The sequence below is a fragment of the Candoia aspera genome, chromosome 2 (assembly GCF_035149785.1).
Source record: "Candoia aspera isolate rCanAsp1 chromosome 2, rCanAsp1.hap2, whole genome shotgun sequence".
Lineage (NCBI taxonomy): Eukaryota > Metazoa > Chordata > Lepidosauria > Squamata > Boidae > Candoia > Candoia aspera.
The window spans coordinates 44,929,780-44,949,071 of record NC_086154.1 but is presented as its reverse complement, the minus strand read 5'-3'; the positions used below and the strand labels follow the sequence as shown (position 1 = coordinate 44,949,071).

The window sequence follows — 19,292 nt, the reverse complement described above, 5'->3', positions numbered from 1 at the left end:
ATTTGAATGTATTAGTCTAAGCAGATGTTTAAAAAATTACCTAGATTATAGGCATGCTTTAGCATTTCAGGTACTGAGTAGGCCCAGATGAGATAAACTTTGGGATGAGACTCAAGTAGAACTTTCAATTTCTTCTATTCACCATAGTTCAAAGCCCATTTACTAGGATGAGCAATCCCACTGATTTTAGCAGGACAAGCATGAAATACATTCACTCAAAAATAGCAAGTGCAGTGGCTACTGGTAAAGATCTCAGTTCTTTGAAGATGCCCAGAGGAATATCTATAATTCAAAGAAGCAAGATGCATTTCAGGAAGGTAGAGTGAGTTAATCAATTTTTCTTAGCACATGAATTTTCAATCAGAAGTAGATACAAGGACCAAAAAATCCCACATTGAAATAGCATAGAACCACAGCATCAAAAAGGATTATTTAAAATGCTGGATCCATTCCCTTGGTTATTTCAAATTTATGTATTACCAACAGATAATTTCCAGTCTCTGCTGAAGCAACTGGATACACTGAAAACATCACAGTATGTTTAGGCATTTTCCCTAGAATTTCTCTTGTGTTTAAAACTCTGAAACATGATTAGAAGTTCCTTATGTTCCATTGAATTTTAATGTAAGGCACCCTCAACTATATACAGGAAGTATTTATTTATAGATTTGAGTTGGTATTACAGTGCACAATTTAGTTTGTTTTTTTTAATTGAGACAGAAGTATGTATTTTGAAATTACAGAAATGGTTCATTTTTTACCATCAGAGGAGATTAGCAAAAGATAGGGTCTATTTGAAATTTGGGAATAAGGAGAGATTTATATAAGAAGACGGGGCAATACTGTAAGTAAGTGGATGAACAAATATTCAGTGTTTTCTGTAGATGAGGAACAGAATCAGGTTATTTTTCATAGAATCACTGAGGACAGAAGGTTATTGTGAGTCTACTGACTAATGGTAAATGGGCATTCCAGACAGGAAACACCAAATCAAAAGAGAAAAGGATGGAGATATTAGAAAAACCAGTATCTGTGCATGGGTGTAAATAAAGGACACCAGAGTGAAACACATAGAAGGAAGGAATGGGAAAAAATTGTAGATGCAACATATTAAAAGTTGATTGATCTATTATTATCTCTGTCTCAGTGTCCTACATGAGGGGAAGCATATACAGAACAGTGAAAATAAGGAATACAATACTTAATGGGATATAAAAAATTTTTTAAATGTCAATAACACTTAATTTTATTAATCAGATATTTGAGGGATTTACATATTTCTTCCAGCAAAAAAGCAGGATTTTCTGAGCTATTACAAAGGCTTTATAAATATCAGCATAAATATTATAAAAGGGGCAATGCCCAGTGAAATTCTGCATCTAAGCCCCAGAGTATTCAATTCATGGTCACTAAAAGTAGTTGCGATGGAAAAAGATTAAAAAGGGTTTGTATCTTTGTTGGTACTGCTTAGCAGTGTCATGCAACACATCTGAGAACTAGGGGAAGGCTTGTGATTAAAATATTTTAAGGTGTTAATCCAGTCTTCCTAATAAGCAAAAATTCTTACTCAGTTTTAACTCCCAACGACTACATGAACAAGTTCATGCGGTTTCCTTGGAAACGTTTTTGAAAGTGGCTTGCCATTGCCTTCTTCCTACGGCTGAGAGAGTGTGACTGGCGCAAAGTTACCCAGCTGGCTTGGGGGCCTAAGGCAAGACTAGAATTCATAGTCTCCTGGCTTCTGGGCCGGTGTCTTTAACTACTACACCAAGCCATTAGTATTAATAAATATATATTTATATTGTTTCCTAACACAAGCATCTGAAAACTGTTTACAAATACATGTAAAGTCTTCAAGTCAAGCTGGCTCCCTAATTAAAAATAATAACTTTAAAAATGGGCTGATGGGTAGAATATAGGATAAGCTATGGCCAGAACTGCTAGAGGGCATGAAAGGTATATATAGGAAGATGGGTCTATCAATAGTAGCTTGCAGGGTGTCCCATGGATATATTGTGCCTTCAACTTCCTTTCTTGTGTTCTGCAGGTATATGATGAAGCCTTCCATGCCCTCCACAAAGAGCTTCCTGATGTGACTACTTCTGTTTTTAAAGAAATAGAAGCATGGATTGGCCAGAAAGCAGCTGAGGAAGCCCACCAATCTAAGCAAAAGCCACTCTGAAACCCTGTGTCTGGTGGTGGGGGTACACTGGGAAGGGAAGTTCTTTTTCTTTTCTCTTTTAACAGCCTCTCTTTGAGGGGAAAAGTCTTATAGGGGCTCCTGAATTAAGTTATTTTTTTACCAGAAATTGCTGTTATCTGGTGTGGGATGGGAGGAGAATGCCATGCTCCATTTAAAGCAGTTACTCTACAGAGGAAAATGCTAGCAAGGACATCAGCTGAGTGTGCCATTTTATTAAAGAACATGGTCAAGTCTTTCACCAAACCTGGTTTTTGGTTTTCCCAAGGAGTTCCTGAGGTGCTGAGGTAATTTTTTATACTGCAATAATTTTTGGAATGTTTCAAAGTTTGGCATCTTCCATGATGTTCCATTTTTACTCTTGCCAGATTTTAATTCTTCCCTCCTGAACTTTGAAAACTTTCAAGTCTACTAATAGGCCCAAGTCTTTGACAGATACAGGTAAGATTAGGAGGCTGAGTTGAGAGTGGAGCCTTTTCACAAACGAATTCAAAACATCTCATAGCATTCAAAACACGTATTCCAATAGTCTGGCCACAGGATTTCTCCCCAAGCAAGCCCCCAAAGGGTCTTGAAAGAAGAGACCATTAAATGATAGAAACAGCACAGTTTTGCACTTTGAAAGGGTGTAGTTTGGACTCAGACCATTAACGTTTAGCCCCAGAGCTGACACCATGGAGGAATGAGAGTATGTAAAATAGTGTATCTAGAAGTCCTAAAGCATTGAAGATCTGCTGCTGCTTCCAGAAGCCAAATGGTTTTCAATGCAAGAACTGTAAATACTTATTGGGGCTGCTTTTTTTGTTACCTGTGTTACAGATAACTTAAAGTATAAAACTGAAAGTTATATTTAAGAGAGAAATAATATATAAAGTTTCTGTAGGTTGCTCAAAGATACCCGGAGGAGGAATAAAGGAGTACAATATGGAATAGATGCCGAGACGGCCATTCCTTTGCCTAATAGCTTTTATGCCAGAGAACTGCCTTTTTATATACAGAATGCCATTGCCACTTGAAAACCGGGAAATAAATAAGTGTTGCTTTTCCTCGGTTCTCAAATTCTTGCTCCTACTCTGACTTAGAAGGAGGCCAGCCACTGGTGCTCTTGGAAGGAAAGGAACCAAAGAGGAAGAAAGAGTAGGCCTAACATAACTGGGCTGCAAGAATCCAAAGAGATACAGAAATGCTGACTACTGCCATCTAGAGGGTGTCTGGATTTTTGCAGCAGAGGTACAGTAGGCTAAGAAAAAGGGCTATTTCAGCAGCTGCAGGCAAAGTTCCAAATAGCATTTAATCAGCAGAGAAGATAACTGCTGAAAATCGTTGAGGAAAGCCAATTATTGTATAGGATTTACAGCAGAAGACTAAGATGTTCATGGAGGAATTTAATTAGGGCAACCAGATCCTTACAACCCTTAGAAGACGGTAGAGATAGTTTTCTGCATCTCTTTGCTTCCATCTAGTGGTCATTTAGAGTTCTGCAGCCTAGACACCCAGATTTGGTGCACTTTTGAATGGGACAAGGCAGCTGTGTGCAATCTCAATTTCAGCTGATGTTGAGGTTTCAGCCTTAATTGTGACTAGCTAGTCCTTAATTAGCTAAGGACAGCGACACTAGAAAAACATGAGGGAGCTGCCCACTGTAATCAAATACTTGCTATGCAGCAAGTAGCACTTTCATGCAGTTCTTTTGTTGGGAAAAATCACATTATTATCTCTTGTAAAATAATCTGGTGAGTCTTCTGATAATCCAATTTTTTCATTGTCCTTACACATTTTTTGCATGAGACTATTTAGTACAATTTACAGGCTGCTTCAAAATGTGTGAATTTTCTCCATGGAAAACCTGATGCTCTACAGAACTAGGCAGCTGTTTTTCCCAATAAGCAGTAATTCTATGTGCAACCATCAGGCATGGGGTTCTCATGATTTTGTTGCCTGTGTATGCTTTCTGTGTAGGAAAGATGTAATATTTGAGGTATCCTTCAAATATTCCAACTGAAGTGGCTGGTGTGAATTGGAAAGGGAATTGTGGCCTGATGGATGCTAGAATACAAAATTAGTAATTGCATGAAATCTGCAAAGTTCTTAATTGACAAAATTACCTGTCCAGATGTGCTTAAGTATCTAGGTGGGATGAGGAGAAGTTGGAGGGGAGAGAATTGTTTCCTTTGCAATTTATCAAAGCTTCTGTACCTGGTTACTTGGACATGATTCTTATTCAGCCCAGAAACCAAGTAAGTGGCTGATTTATAAGCCCTGATATAGTCATTAATTCACTTGAACATCAGAGCACAGCAGGTAGTGTAGACACTAGTAAGTAACCCAAAGACAATGGGGAAAAAAGCAGCTTTCTAACCTGTGCTCCCATTTTTAATAAGATCTTTCTGAGGCATTGCAAAAAATACTACACACTGTCCTGAAAATATGGTGTGTCCTTCTGGAAACCAGTTCTCCCCCTAGAGGGCTACACTAATGCATGCAGCTATGCAGGTCTTAGAAATCTCTGTCTGGCTGCTATTCCAGTTTTGGAGTAGGAGAATAACACAGCATTAGCACTAGAGGTTTTTAACTGAGCCCATGATCTGTAGAGCTGCTCAGATCAGCTGCTCAGTCAGAACAGTTTAACATTCCACCTTGAAAAACAACTTTGCATGTTCATGGGCATCCTCATACCTATTTTTAAGTAGTCATATCATAGTTGAGGTGCAAAAATGCAAATTACTATTAGATGGCAGCGAAATAAAGAGCTCAGTGCTGTTACCCTGTGATCATTCTGCATTTCTGCAGCCCAGATATATGGTGGATCTATTTTAATAAGCTCTACTCCTTCCTCTAGTAAAAATGTAAGTAGCAGATGCTTAATAGGGCTTGGAGAGATCTGGAGCTGGTAGGCAAAATGTGGATCATGTGTGGTCCCACATATAGCACCTATTAGGAAAAACTTGAAGTAGCCATGTTTTCCTGGACTTCTGCCACTGCCCTTGGTTCTGCAGCTAAGACCTGCCTAGGAAAAGACACACTTAAGGTATTCCCAAGAGCTGTTACATGCATGCCTATTCACGTGCTGAATCACATTTCTCCCTTCACATCTGGATCTCCACACATGGCTAACATACTGTATCTCTGTAATGCTTAACATGTCATAAGAGTCTGCAAGAGAAGCTCAGTAAGAATAACAGTTGCCTGTTTTGTACCTGCTTGTGCAAATCATCACAGGTGCCTAAAGTGACAGGCCTGAATTAATTCTTGGTTGTGGATTTTACAGATCATTCCATAGCACAAAAGAAAGGTCCTGCACACCACATCTGGGGAAGTTGCTGTAACTTGAGAGGACGGTCCTTTCCCCATTTCATGAGCAGGGCTGAGGATGACCTAAAGTGTCTCTTGGGTGGGGTGGGGTGGGGTGGGGGGGTTAGGCCTTTAAAAAAAAGGTCCAGCTATACTGTGTGTGTAGCAAGAGACTGTATAGAAACAAAAGGGTTCAAGGCAATCATGACAGATTATTCCAAAGATGTACAGGTTAGTTTAATTCTTTACCTGTTCAAATTTATTGGGATTTCAGCTATAGTGAAATAAATCTAGGCCAGTACTGCTTACTCTGGACAGCAGACACTTAAAAAAGGAAACACCTACACATAAGGCAGTATGCAACTTTGTTGGTTCCTTCCTACAGTCAGAAGTTCAAAGATCAGTGCCTTTGAATAACTTTGTTGAGGGGGTATCTGCTGTAGCTCCTGAGCTCTGAAGCAATATAGAAAGAATTATTAGAAATTATATTTGGCTTTCAGCAGACTCGTGTGGACTAGAGGATATGTCTGAAATAAGAGGCTGAACCATAAGGAAATTCAGCTACTTTGGCAGAGTCATACCTGTTGGGGCAGTCCTGCTCCCCTAAGACACATAATGCTGCCCACTGTCCCAGAGTCCCTAATCCAGTATGCCTCTTCGGTCTTGATCTGCCGAGAAGCTTGTGAAAGCCACTGACTTTTGCCAAACGAGATCCAACCCCTACAGTATGTGAAATCTTACAGCTTTACTTTTTTTTAAAATGTCTAAATAATTACAATTTCTTAGGGTTGAATGTAAATATTAAAAGAGGCTTTTAATTTATTTGAAAATTAAGTTGAGGTTGTTACGTAAACCACATCTTTTGCAGCTGCAGTTAAACCCACCAAGTCCAAGCTAGTTTAAATAAGGAATTGGAGAGCTTACTACAGGAAGGGAGTGGCTGGTAGGTTGCCCTCCTTAAATGTTCTTTGCCATCCCTTAATGTCAAGTTGGCATATACTAGATAAGATTTTCTCTCTCTCTCTCTCTCTCTCTCTCTCTCTCTCTTTGCCACTGCCCCCCCACCCCCCCGCATCTCTGCAAAACAGTTCTGAACAGGACCAGAGGTGGCTAGGTTAAAAGTTACATGGGATAAAATGAGAAATACGCTAATCTTCTTTAAAGCAGCTGAAGTACTCTGGCACTGTTCTGGATTAGAACTGTACAATTTCTGATCTACCAAACTGTAGCATAGCCCACAAACTGCTTGACAGTTCCCATATTTCTACAGTGCTGCAAATCTAGAAGATGCCCTGATGGACCTTCATAAATAGAGACAGGTCAGTTGAATTTGGATAGGTAAGGAATAAGCTGTATAGGCTGAATCTACTGTAAAATCTATTTACACTGGAAGCAGAAGAGGTTTGTTAACAGAAGGAGCTAAAGATCTGTATGTTTGAATGCAGGTGGTTTCTGAGGGCAAAGTTAGGACAGTATCAGCTCCAAGCCAACAGTTTCCCCTTGAGAGCATAATTCCTCTGACAGCAATAGTTGTGTGTAACTAATGTATATCACTATCATATGCAACAAATGTGGCATGACAATTTACCTATTCATAACATGTCTGGAACCATGTTTTATAATGAGCCTGCTTTTTATATTAGCCACTCTACCACTTTGATGACATAACCTTACCAAGATACTTATTTTTCCAAGTAATTTCTGATTACTGTTTCTTCTTTTGTTTCTGTGCTCCAATTTACTCAATACTATACACTCATATATATATATATATATATATATATACACACACACACTTGAAACACTTGTACTTAAAGCAAGGAGAATATGTATAACTTAGATACTTTTGAGGAAAAAAATATATGAACATTAATAATAAAAGATACGTTTTCCGAATATGGCTTAATTGAGATTCTTTATATTCATCCAATTATACCAGGAAGTTCAGAAATAAAGCTTTTTATACACATGGAACAATAGTTAATGCTTTATACTAGTCTATTTTTGATACATAACCCAACGTCTGCACCAGGCATGCTTAGAATAGAATCCACGGGGATATATTTTTCTGTAACACCATGTTGTGTCCTATATGGATGGTTTGGCTTCCTAGAAAAACTAAGCTATTTTGAAAAGCAGGATGGAATAATAAGGAATCAATATAGTCTGTAGAACTGTTAACTGCATGTTTGAAAAGAGAGACTATAAATTAATTTATTCTATAAATGATAAACATTTTGCACACAATATGGAACTGTTTCTAAGCTTATCAGATGTTCCACATCCCTCTCAATTTTTTTTTATGTTGAAGTTCTGATTGACTTCATTCTTTGCCCAGCATTCATGCCATGTTTGTTTATTCAATTTATATAGCTGCCTATCTCACATATGTGACTCTAGACAGCTTACAATAAAATAGATAAAACAGGTAAAGTACGTAATATAAAAAAAACACAGCAGCCAAGCATCATAAAATGACCATCAATAAAGCCAAGAGATGGGCTCAATCACACATCCAGGGCCAAAGGCCCAGGCACAAAACCAAATTTTCAGGGTCTTGCAAAAGGCCTGCAGGGTTGGGGCTAACCTAATCTCAGAGAGAAGGATGTTCCAAAGGGGAGATGTCAGAGCAGAAAAGGCTCCTGGACCCTGCCAGCTGACACTCAGCAGACTGTCCTCTTGCTGGACCAATTGATCCTGCCCATGAAACTTCTACATCCTAGAATCCAGGAGACAGAGTTCCAGTCCCACCTTGGGCATGAAAGCCAGCTGGTGACCTTGGGCCGGTCTCTCTCTCTCAGCCCAACTCACCTCACAGGGTGGTGGTTGTGGGAAAAATAGGAGGAGGAAGGAGTATTAGGGATGTTTGCTGCCTTGAGTTATTTATAAAAAAGGGATAGTAAGTAAGTAAGTAAGTAAATAAATCCTTTATGCCTAAACTACATCTCCAGCCTGATGGAAGTACTTGGGGATTTACTATTTCCCACCTTCATTCCAAACAATCCAGAAAGATACATATAATAAGTTCATTTACTGAGTAACAAAGAGACAAGCTACTGTAAATCTAGAAGACATACAGTGGGCAAGAGATTTATCTTCACTATGGACAAAGCTCATAAAAAAGTTCCAAAAAGCTTAATAAAACAACTGAAGTCCCAATGAACCAAACTAAATTAGTACTTTTTTGTGATCTCCCTTTCTCTCACACACTCACTCACTCTCTCTCTCTCTCTCTCTCACACACACACACACACACACACAAAAATATGAATATGAAAGGGAAACATGAAAAGGCAAAAACTTGCTTCAGCCTGCCTTCCACAAACTCCAGATACGTGGCTTTTCTGGTACAAGCATTCTTAGCAATGGCCATGTGAGCTGAAAATAATGGTAGTCCTTCAGAATAACCCATTTCATCATTTAGATGAAGACAAAAAAAGGCAAAGAGAACAGGGACACACTTGACATGCATGCACACTGCCCAAAGCAACTTTTATAGCCCAGAGTAGTCACCATTCTGTTAAAAAAAAATGAAACATTTTACTCAAAAGTGTTTTTTAAAGTTGATTGTGAGATGCAAAAACAAATTGAACATCCTTCTTCTAAGTGATTTTGCATGGTGGTCCAAAGGCAGATTATAAACATACATCCCAGGATTCAGTGCAGAAAACCACATCTTTGAATAACTGAAATGTACAGACATGTGCAGTCTTACAGACAATCACTGTGAAATCTGCAGAAATACTGAAAACTGCCAAATTCAACTCTAATCCTCTTTCCACTGGAAACAAAGCTGCAATTACATAATAAACTAATGCTAGCAGGAAGCATCTTTTGCCCTCTATGGTCTTCCAGCTTGCTCAGCATTTTTCTTCTCCTATCTGGAATAGTTTTTCTATTCCAGAAATATAAGATGTGGAAGCATGGAAGCCAATACTGTATTTCAGCAGCTTTAATCAAATGCAGTTTACACTGTGTTAAAATAGTTTGTTTTATCCTTCGAGGTGAGGCACATGCCCCCGATTTCATCAGGCATTTCTTGCATAGCAAAAGATACTTTGACAAAGAAATATTGAGCCCTGCCTATCAACACCATAGTTTTGCTAAGCAGAATACATCCAACTCCTTCAGCCATTCTTGATTTCCCCTTATTTTCTGGCTCAACTTATCAACAGCCTCAGAATTGCCCTCTTCCATATACTATCTAAGCAATCATGATGCAGGCATTTTCCTCTGTGCTACATATCAATTACCTCTGAATAAAAAGCTATACAAAGTGACACTTGAAGTATTTCACCTACTAATTTCTGATAGTTCAGTTTCTGGACAAATTTTGAACATTTCTGTTGGGAGTGAGCTGCATACAGTCCATGCTTACATGTAGCTCTAAGACGTTTTGCTTTCATTTCATTCCCATCTTTGTTCTGAGCATTCAGGGTGGCTTACAGATTTTCTTTTATGTTTTCACATCAGTCCTGAGAGGTGAGGTGAGCAGAGAGTGACTGGCCCAAAGGCACCAACTGAGCTTGGGGTCTGGTGGGTACTACCAGCTTCAGCTTCCTGGTCCAACACCTTCACTATTCTATACTTTCTCAGCGTAGTTGACTGGGACCACCCAGCGCTCCATAGTTCTACGCTGCTGCCCTATCGATCTGCCAATTACCCGGTTGCAAAGGATCCCCTCACCAGTTCCCTCTTCGTTCCCAATGAAGAAACTCAGATCTGTGCATTTCCTACTGCCATTCACAGTAAAAATGCAGCACTATGGAATTCTTTTAATGAGAGAAAATAGTCCCCATTTTCTTTATAGCTATCTTCCAGGAATTCAGTATGTATGTAAAGGGAGGATTATTTATACATATACGTAACATACATATGTGTACAGTAGTGGTGTGCCAGCAGCTCTGCAGCCGCCCCAGACCTGTCCTGGTTCCTAATACAGACTTCAGGGTCCAAAATCCTGAAAATGCCTATCAGCAGACAACTCAACTCTCCCCTCCTCTCCCAGCAATCTCAGACTTTGAGCACCAGCAGCGCCTGACCCAGGATGGCTTGCTCTGTCCTGCACAGCCAAGATGCCTCAAAGGGGGCTGGGAAGCCGTCCCTTTCATCCCCACTTCTTCTCTTTTATACATAAAAGAGCAAACGGTGGCGTGACCAGCATTGGTGGCACCTTTAATTGTGAGGGGGGCAATGAAAGCTACACAGGAGAAAAATGAGTTCTTAGGCTCTGTTCTTGCAGCTTCCCAAGCTCTCTGTCACCTCAGCTCGCTCACTGGTGAGCCGTTTGCATTACAAGGGGTGTTAAATGATTCAGGGGAGCTAGCTTAACCCCAGCCAAACTCAGGACTTCTGGGGGCTAAATCCAGCCTCCTCTTGACTAGTGAAGAAAATCATGAGATTCTCCAGCGCTCCAGGCCCACTTGAGTATGTACCAATGGGACCTGTATCTTTGTTCAGCTGGATCAGACCTATGCTCAATTGAGTCCAACACTACATTGGCCTCAGTCAGCAGCCAGATGGTCCTGGCAAGTTCCTAACATGCAGAGCACCCTTTCTCCTTTGTATTCACTGCCTCCCCCCTCCCCGCTCCCTGCAGCATCTGGTACTCAGGAGTCTGCTTCATCTAAAGATTAAAATCCAGGTTTTAGCTATCAAGACTAATGGACATTGATTGGCCTTCCCTTATGTTTTTAAAGCTACTTCAAATAGCTAGCATCATCACATTTTGTAGTGAAGAATTCCATAAATTAATTATGCATTATGGGAATATGTAATCTCCTTTCATTTTTACAAACTTGCCACTGATCAACTTAATTAGGTGGCCTGAACAAGGAGGACGGCAAAGCTCACATTTTGTCCAAGACTGCTTTCAAGACAAAAATGGATAGTTACATTGGTTCCCACTTTTCTCCAAATAAACCATCTACTCTATTATATTCATATTTCCCTAAACCTTTATCTAACTTTCTGGAATTTGGCAATTAAATTAAACATGTTTGTAGATGTCTGCAATACAGGCAGTGGGAAGAGATTGTTGGCTTCAAAAAATATTCTGAGATAAGACCTCTCTCTTAAAGTTTAGCCAAAAGGCCCCTCACCTGAAAAACATGTGCCCCCTTCTCTAAGTAATATTTCAGAGCATTTTTCTATGCTCAGCCTAGGCTGACCATACGTCCCATTTTGAATGGGCCAGTCTTGTTTTTAAACATTTCCCAACCATCCTGTCATTTTAATATGTCAATTTTGTCCCATTTTTAAAAAAATGTTGGAGCCGTTATTGGGAAAAATTTGAAATTGGGAAAAATTTGAAATTGAAAAGGAGGCTGACTTGGCAGTAGTTCTCAATCCGGTGGGAAACCTAGAGTGGAACCACAGGAACAGCTGATCAGCGATGAGCAAGAGGAAGAGTTGCTGCCACCAATCAGTGCAGTTGGAAAAGCACGCCCAGCAGAAAAGAAGCCAATTGGCTCTCGGGCCAAAATGGCGGGAAGAAAATAAAAGGGCGCACCAGAGAGGAACAGGTTGTCAGGGACAACCGTTCACTAGACTCCTCTGTTCCTGTCCCAGCTCGCCACTGCCCTCAGCCCTCCTGCACTTCTCTAGCCTCCTGCCGCCTCGTTCCTTTCCTCCGTCCCAGCCCGCTGCTGCTCTCAGCCCTCCACTTCTCCAGCCTCCTGCTGCCTCATTCCTGTCCTCCCGTCCCAGCTAGCCACCACCCTCAGCCCTCCGTTTCTCCAGCCTTTGTTCCTGTCCTCCAGTCCCAGCTGCTCTCAACCCACTGCCACCCTCAGCCCTCCGCTTCTCCAGCCTCCTGCTGCCTCGTTCCTGTCCTCCCATCCCAGCTCACCACCACCCTCAGCCCTCCTGCAACCTTTCCACCCAATGCCATGCCTGCACCAGCCTCTCTGGACCCAACCATTGCCACACCTCCCCCTCCTGCACCTTCCCAGCTTACTGCTAACTTTTTTTATCGTCTTTTTCATGAATACGGAATATTACATAAGTTTAACCCCATCCCATTTTGCCATTCCCAATGTCCTATTTTTGTCTCAAGGAAATATGGTCAGCCTAGCTCAACCCTACTGACAAGTGGTCACTGAGAACTAAGCGGGTAAGCATGCTTACAAAAATGCAGAGGCATTCCTTCTCCAAACCTAAAAGGAAATAAGTAGACCACCACAATCCCATTTGCTGATTATAAAAAGATATAAGCATATTTTTCAGTGTCACAGTGATGGAAATAATTGGCTACAAAACTGAGTGCAATGAAGTCTTGCCAAGTGTAGAAAGAATTAATAGACATAACTCAACATTTAGTACCTGCTAAGAGGTCATTCCTAGTCAGCAAAAGAAAAAAGCCTTTCAGCATTTCCATTGCTTACAGAGCTTTTTATCCCTGAGCTAATCCTGCGTCTTGTTCAAGTGCTAGTCCAAGGCAACTGATAGCAGGAAAGTTCTGACCTTATATTGACCCTGGTGATACCCAAAGCAGTAGCTGCTAGATTAAGATCTACTTCCATAACAAGTGAAGCTGCCCACACACACACACACAAATGGGGGGGGGGGGGAGGTCTTGCTATGGTTGAGCTGCTGCTAATTGCTTCTCTTCAGAATCAATTTTCCTCATCAGTAAATAGGTGTGTTAATTGCTGGCCCTTGACCAACTGTTGGCCAGCTCTCTTGATCAGAGAGATCAAGCTGGGATATACAGTTGGGATTTTTTTGTTCTCATGGACCATCATGACTAAATCGTTTTTTACATGACTGGACAAATACGTTGTGTATCTCTTTAAAACAATGATCTTTTTTGCCCTTCAAGGAATCTGAAGTACTCTCATTTCTGAACAATTGTCTGGATTTGAAAGGGCATCTCTTTCTGCATCTGATGGAATAGTCTATATTCCATGAAAGCTGATGCCATGATAATTGGTTTTACTCTGTAGAGTACACAAGAGTACTGTACTTCTTTTTTGTAATTATTACCAAAGGAAATTAGATAAGTTGGACTGAAAGATAATTATTAATCTGAAGTCAAAATGCCAATGGCAAAACAGGAATTCACAGGAAAACATCCATTTTTCCAGACCATTCTACTATATCTTCAGAATATTTATTTATTTATAGGTTTATAAAGGTTTATAAAAAAAATAATTCAATTGTTCTATCCCATTATAGCTTAATTTTCTCCAAACCAGTTTTACTCACATAAAATCTCATGCCTGCACATATTTCATTGCATTAATAAATAACTAGCAGTTGTTAAGGCTCAAAAACACTTACTCAGGTGTCAGTTCTTGCCACTTTTCTGCATTAACAGTTCTATATTTAGATCAGCGGTACAAGAAGATCCTCTTTACAGCTACTACCCATCCAGGTTCATAACGAATAAACAACAACAAAATTCAAGCCGAGATAAAAAGTATGAAAATGTCTTGTAAGAAGGGAAGGGAAGGAAGAAGAAGAATACCGCCCCCTCCCACAACTGGAACACCTGTAACCAATTACATTTTAGGAATAGCAGAATAGTTGTGGTCTTGTCAGTAATCCCACAAGCAGTACAACTCTTTCATGGTCTGGAAGACTTACAAACTTCGCCGTTGCTTATACAAAGTCAGCCGGCTCTCCCTAGCTGTCAGTCACAGAGTAGAAAATTAGTAACCACTAATTAGTCAATAATATATGTCAGGATCAATATATTGGAGCCTCTGTCAGTGGTGTTAAAGTTGCCTTTAAAAGATGTGTGCTATTTCAGACAGCGTATACATCTTCTTCTGAGCCTTTAAGACAAAATGCATAAAATGAATTTTGATGATGAAGGGCGAGGCTTAATTGCTTTGGACACACATGCCATTGCTACTAGAAGACCGGAGTGTTTTGCCTGAGTGTCGAGCTGCCCCAGAGACAACGAGAATGCAGAGCCGGCGTCACATCATTAAGATGCAAGAAGCAAACTACTTTCATCATCCATCCATGGACTTGTCAGCAACAAACCATTGGCAACTGATTATTTCCATAACCATAAATGTGCTCTATAACAAGGGCTGACAATGCCATTAAACCAAGGAAGATAGCTGCCTCAAGTAGAGCAATCTGAACATCATTAAGGGATAGAAAAGTATCATTAGTTACTAAAGGCCATGGAGGAAAGGTGGGGAGGATGCCTTTGGGATAAGTCTCAGGCAAGGTGGTGGTTAAGGAAGGGAAAACTTATAATTGGTAGTGAAGGGACTGCAAACAATGGATTCAAAGGTAAGCACAACAAACTGAGGAGGGGTTGTTTTGCACTGGCTTTTAGCTTTTAAAATCATTGTATTTTGTAACTGTGGTTTTTGGTTTGGCAATTGTGGTTTATTCAGTAACCTAATTAAACAAAATATGGCTAAGTATGATCTGTGACTCAGAACAGAGTAATTTCCCAGCTCATCTGGACCATTTCCACTTGCAGCTATGGAAACTCACAGCTTTTCAAACCAGTTTCTCAGGAGATAGATTAAAAAATTAGATTCTGTAATTACATTTGCAATGTATTTGCAAATGATGAATAGAATTCTCTAACTCTGAGATTAGCCTTGCCCACTCTAATGCTCTTCAGTTGTGTGGATTTCAACTCTAATCATTCTCAGCCAGCATGGCCAAAGGATGCATATTGTAAGAATTGAAGTGCTGAATATCTGGCGGGTGTAAGGATGTGGCAGGTTGACCGAAGTCATTTAAGGAAAAAGCTTTAAATACCATTGATCTCTAAAGAAGAAATTGCATGCTCAGTAAGTTGTGTAGCCAAAGAGATTAAGTGAATATGGTCATAGTGTGCGACATTCTGGTTTACACCCTGTCCTAAGCCATAATGTGATTTGTGCTTGGTAAGGCCATGCAAAACATTTGAATGGGTGCTTTGCCAAGAGCAACAGCACTTCCAGAAGCATTGGCATAGCTTTCCCATGTGGCCTGTCCACGCACAGACAATACTTCACCTGGAACTGCTGGGCAAATGCACACGTTAATGTACACACACCTAGTTAGCTGCCTTTTTCTCTCTCTTCCTTCTTGGTAGTCGTCACTCCTTGCCTCTGCCTTTTGTAGTCCTGTTAAAGGTTGTGGCTTTTTTATCTTCATGGTTTCACTTATGGCCATTTTTCTGTTGTTTTGGGGTGCCGAGATTCAGATTTAGCCATCTAAATACATAGAAACGTTGCCCCTTATAGTGGTAGACCAGAGTTAGGTATATGAGCCTTGGGTAAGTGCCCACATTGTTCTATAATGAAGGTTCATATCCCAAGCATATCCTTTGGCTGTCACCTTGGATCCTCCATTCCTCCCCATCTCCACTTCTCTGGCAGGCTTGAACTTTCTCAAATATTTATTAGATCAGGGTTCCTCAACCTTGGCAACTCTAAGCTGTGCGGACTTTCAACTCCCAGAATTCTGGGAGTTGAAGTCCGCACAGCTTAGAGTTGCCAAGGTTGAGGAACCCTGCATTAGATAGTAGAGGATGGGGTAAGGACAGTATTAGAATTAGAGAACAATTTCTTCCTCTATTTTTTCTAACTGCAAAGAGCCATTCTGAATCAGAGGTTTGAGAGAAGAAAAATTGTCTTTGTTCTGCTTTGCGAAATTATTTTTTCCCTCAAGTTCTTCACCCTTCAACATTAATAACAGAGTTGTGAAAATCCAGAGCCTATTGTATTTAATTGACTGTTTTGAAGAAAGAGTGGATTTAGATTTCTGCAAATCCTATAAATGTCAGTGCTAATAGGAACTGGCCAATGTTTATTTCTACACATGCCTCTATTTAGATTTTGGCTTGCTTTCCCCTATGCCCTAGAACAGCTACTGATTGAATTCCTTGGGGAGACAGAAGTTTCTCTTCATAGCAGGTAAAACTCTGTTAGCAACAGATTTTATATGAATTTACAATACATGTGAACCGGCAACTGTTTTATATAAGAATGTGCTGGAAATAGTGTTTATCACTGCTCTGAAGCACCTTGTCACACCCTGTCAGCAAGTACTTCAATCAAAGCTCTATTTTCCCAGGAGTCTTGCAAGCCCAGGAAAAGCAGCAGCTTCTTTAAGGAGGTGCTGACAGGTGCAGCGTGGATCCCACACCCCCTCTGAAGCACCTTTTGGCTTGCATCCTGGCACACAGGACAACCCTATTCGAGGGAAGGTTTGCTGCTCCAGAACCATCTCTTCTCCCACACATTTGTGTCCTTTTCTTGTGCCCGGCTGAAGATCTTCCGTTTTCAGCCACACAGCAGCAACAGCTACTGACAAAAGTGGCTGCAAAATTGGTAACATGATGGCTTGGTGGCTTTGCAACATCTTTATAGCATCTGCTGATTCCCCTCCCTCCCTCCCTCCCTCCCTGCAACCAGAGAAATCCACCCAATAGAGATGGCAGAGACACCTTTCTTTGCACTGCCTGGGGTGTAAGAGGATTTTTGTGGCTTCAGGAACTGTAGTAGCTTGGGGTGGGGCAGACTACTAATAGTCTCAAGGTGCTTCCCATTGATTCTCTAGATTCTAATGTCTGCAAGCTTCAAAATGTTTTAGAGGAATTGGGAGTAGAAATAGCACCATGTAGAAGTGCCTTCAGATACCATTCAAAATTCACTTTTTAAAACGTTTGTTTTAAAAGTTTGTACGTGATGATATATGCTATTTGATACATTTTATAAATGTATACATCTGGCAAAACTGCAAACAAATGCATTTGTTTGGGGATAAGTGCATCAAAGCTATACAGAGTTTGTTTTGATAAATATACTAAACAACCAAGGAGACATCAACTCCATTCAACTTTTCACCTTTTTTCGAGGATCTCATCCCATTCACTTGTCTGTGTGATCTCCCAGTTGTTTATTTCACATTATTTCAATGCCCACATTGAATATGAAAGGAGGAACAGACAATTGATTAAAAAGTGCCGGGCTTTTAAAGATCAGCCAAAAGTCCCTCTCCATTCCTGCTGCAATGCCTGACTGGGGGAGGTTTCTTCCACCGGCTGGTGACATGCTGAAAGTGGGGACAGCAAAGCCAGAGAAGAAAACCAAGCACCTTGGCTATCATTGAGTGACACGATAACAAATCAAGACCTCATCTAGCAATAACCTACAACCGATGCAATATATGCAGGATAGGGACTGGCAATGGGGTCAGCAGATTTTATGCCAGTGTTGCTTCAACTCAGAAGTGGGGAAAAGATTAGACAAAGATCTCTTCTTTCTTCTCTGCTTCCAGGAGTAATCAAGTCCCGAGCTTGACTACAGGCAAATCATCCTCACAGATTAATTCCAGTTCAGCAACCACTTCAGATGGTAGGCACTACAATTTGAATTTGTTCAAGGCTGCGGGCACACACCCCCTCACACACAGTATCTTGGATCACATCTGAAACCCCAAATATCTTGCAAGACTTGGTTATCTTACAAGATTTTGACAATGTTGAGAAGTTGAAATTACCTAGGGGTGTTGTGAATGGTAAGGCAGCCAGAAAGTTGTACTGACAAACCTTGGACTAGTCAAACTTGTATAGCTGTGGTGAAGTTAGAATTAATTATACCCATCAATTCTGGGCAGAAGACAAAATATTCAACCACCAAAGAAAAATACTAGTCTTACTCCAATTTCCCTCAGTGTTACCTTTCCCTGACAAAGCCAGGAAAATACAAGAAAGCTTTGTGATTTCACTTTTTCACATAATTTCTTAAATCTTTTTTTGAACCACACAAGAGCAAGTATTATAGAATATTAGCATTCATGAGGCAAAAGACTCTGAAATGATGCAAGTACTATACAGATAGCATGTTTACTGCATGACCTTTAAGTGTGGAATTAAGTGGAATCAAAGCTATGTATATAAACCATTTGCTCAAGCCACCATCATCTTAAATGTTTACTTCGTTTACTTCATTTTCTATCCCGCCTTTATTATTTTTACAAATAACTCAAGGCAGCAAACATACCTAATACTCCTTCCTCCTCCTATTTTCCCCACAACAGCAACCCTGTGAGGTGGGTTGGGCTGAGAGACAGTGACTATTTTATGCAACTTTTGGTGACTAAACACATGCCATCAGTACCTGTTACTGTCTAGCGGAAGATGGCATCAATCAATCAATCTTTAATACGGTCACAGACCAGAATGACAAATTAAAAAAAAGACATTGAAATACGTTAAAATACATTAAAAATACATTAAATGAAATGAACAAAACATATGTTTACAGATTAATAGAGTCGTCGAAGGGCAGTCAAGGTCTGCCTAATTTGCAGACAGGATAGCAAAATTTAGCTACGTTCAGGGAAACTAAGTCATTCTGATCAGATAGCAACAACTGAACATAAAAGATCAGAATTTCCTGGGTATTTTATCAAATGAGGGGTTATTAAATGGGTTCGTGAATCCTTATAAAGAATACAGTATAGCAGGACGTGTTCTATAGATTCAATAGCCCCTTGTCCACAGGGGCACAGTCTCAACTCGTATGGGACTTTTTTGTAGCGGCCCTCCAAAACTGCTGTGGGAAGCACATTAGAGCGTGCCAAAGTAAGTGCCCTCTGAAATCTGGAGACAGTTATAAGATTTAGGTATCTCGCTGGCTTATAAGAAAAGGCTTGATCACCCCAAAAAACACTCTTAGGCAAAGCTGACTGGTCCTGCTGGATTTCCAGGTCTTTGATACGCTGCTTGAATTTGCTAAGTGCATGAAGATGGCATCAAGTCTGGGTCTTGGAGTGTAACATGGGGCTTTCGCAGCACTCATTTCTAGTATTAATGAGGCACAGGAAAAGCAGA

At 40.3% G+C, this 19,292-nt stretch overlaps 1 protein-coding gene across 1 annotated transcript in view; it reads left to right on the top strand.

Moving 5' to 3' along the window:
- Positions 1-5,606, top strand: part of MGLL (monoglyceride lipase) — a 102,888-nt gene extending 97,282 nt beyond the window's left edge. Inside the window, exon 8 of the mRNA XM_063291702.1 lies at positions 2,048-5,606. Within this exon, the coding sequence (XP_063147772.1) occupies positions 2,048-2,182 (135 nt within the window). The 3' untranslated portion in view covers positions 2,183-5,606. The remainder of the gene's footprint in view (positions 1-2,047) is intronic.
- The last annotated feature ends 13,686 nt before the right edge of the window (positions 5,607-19,292 follow it).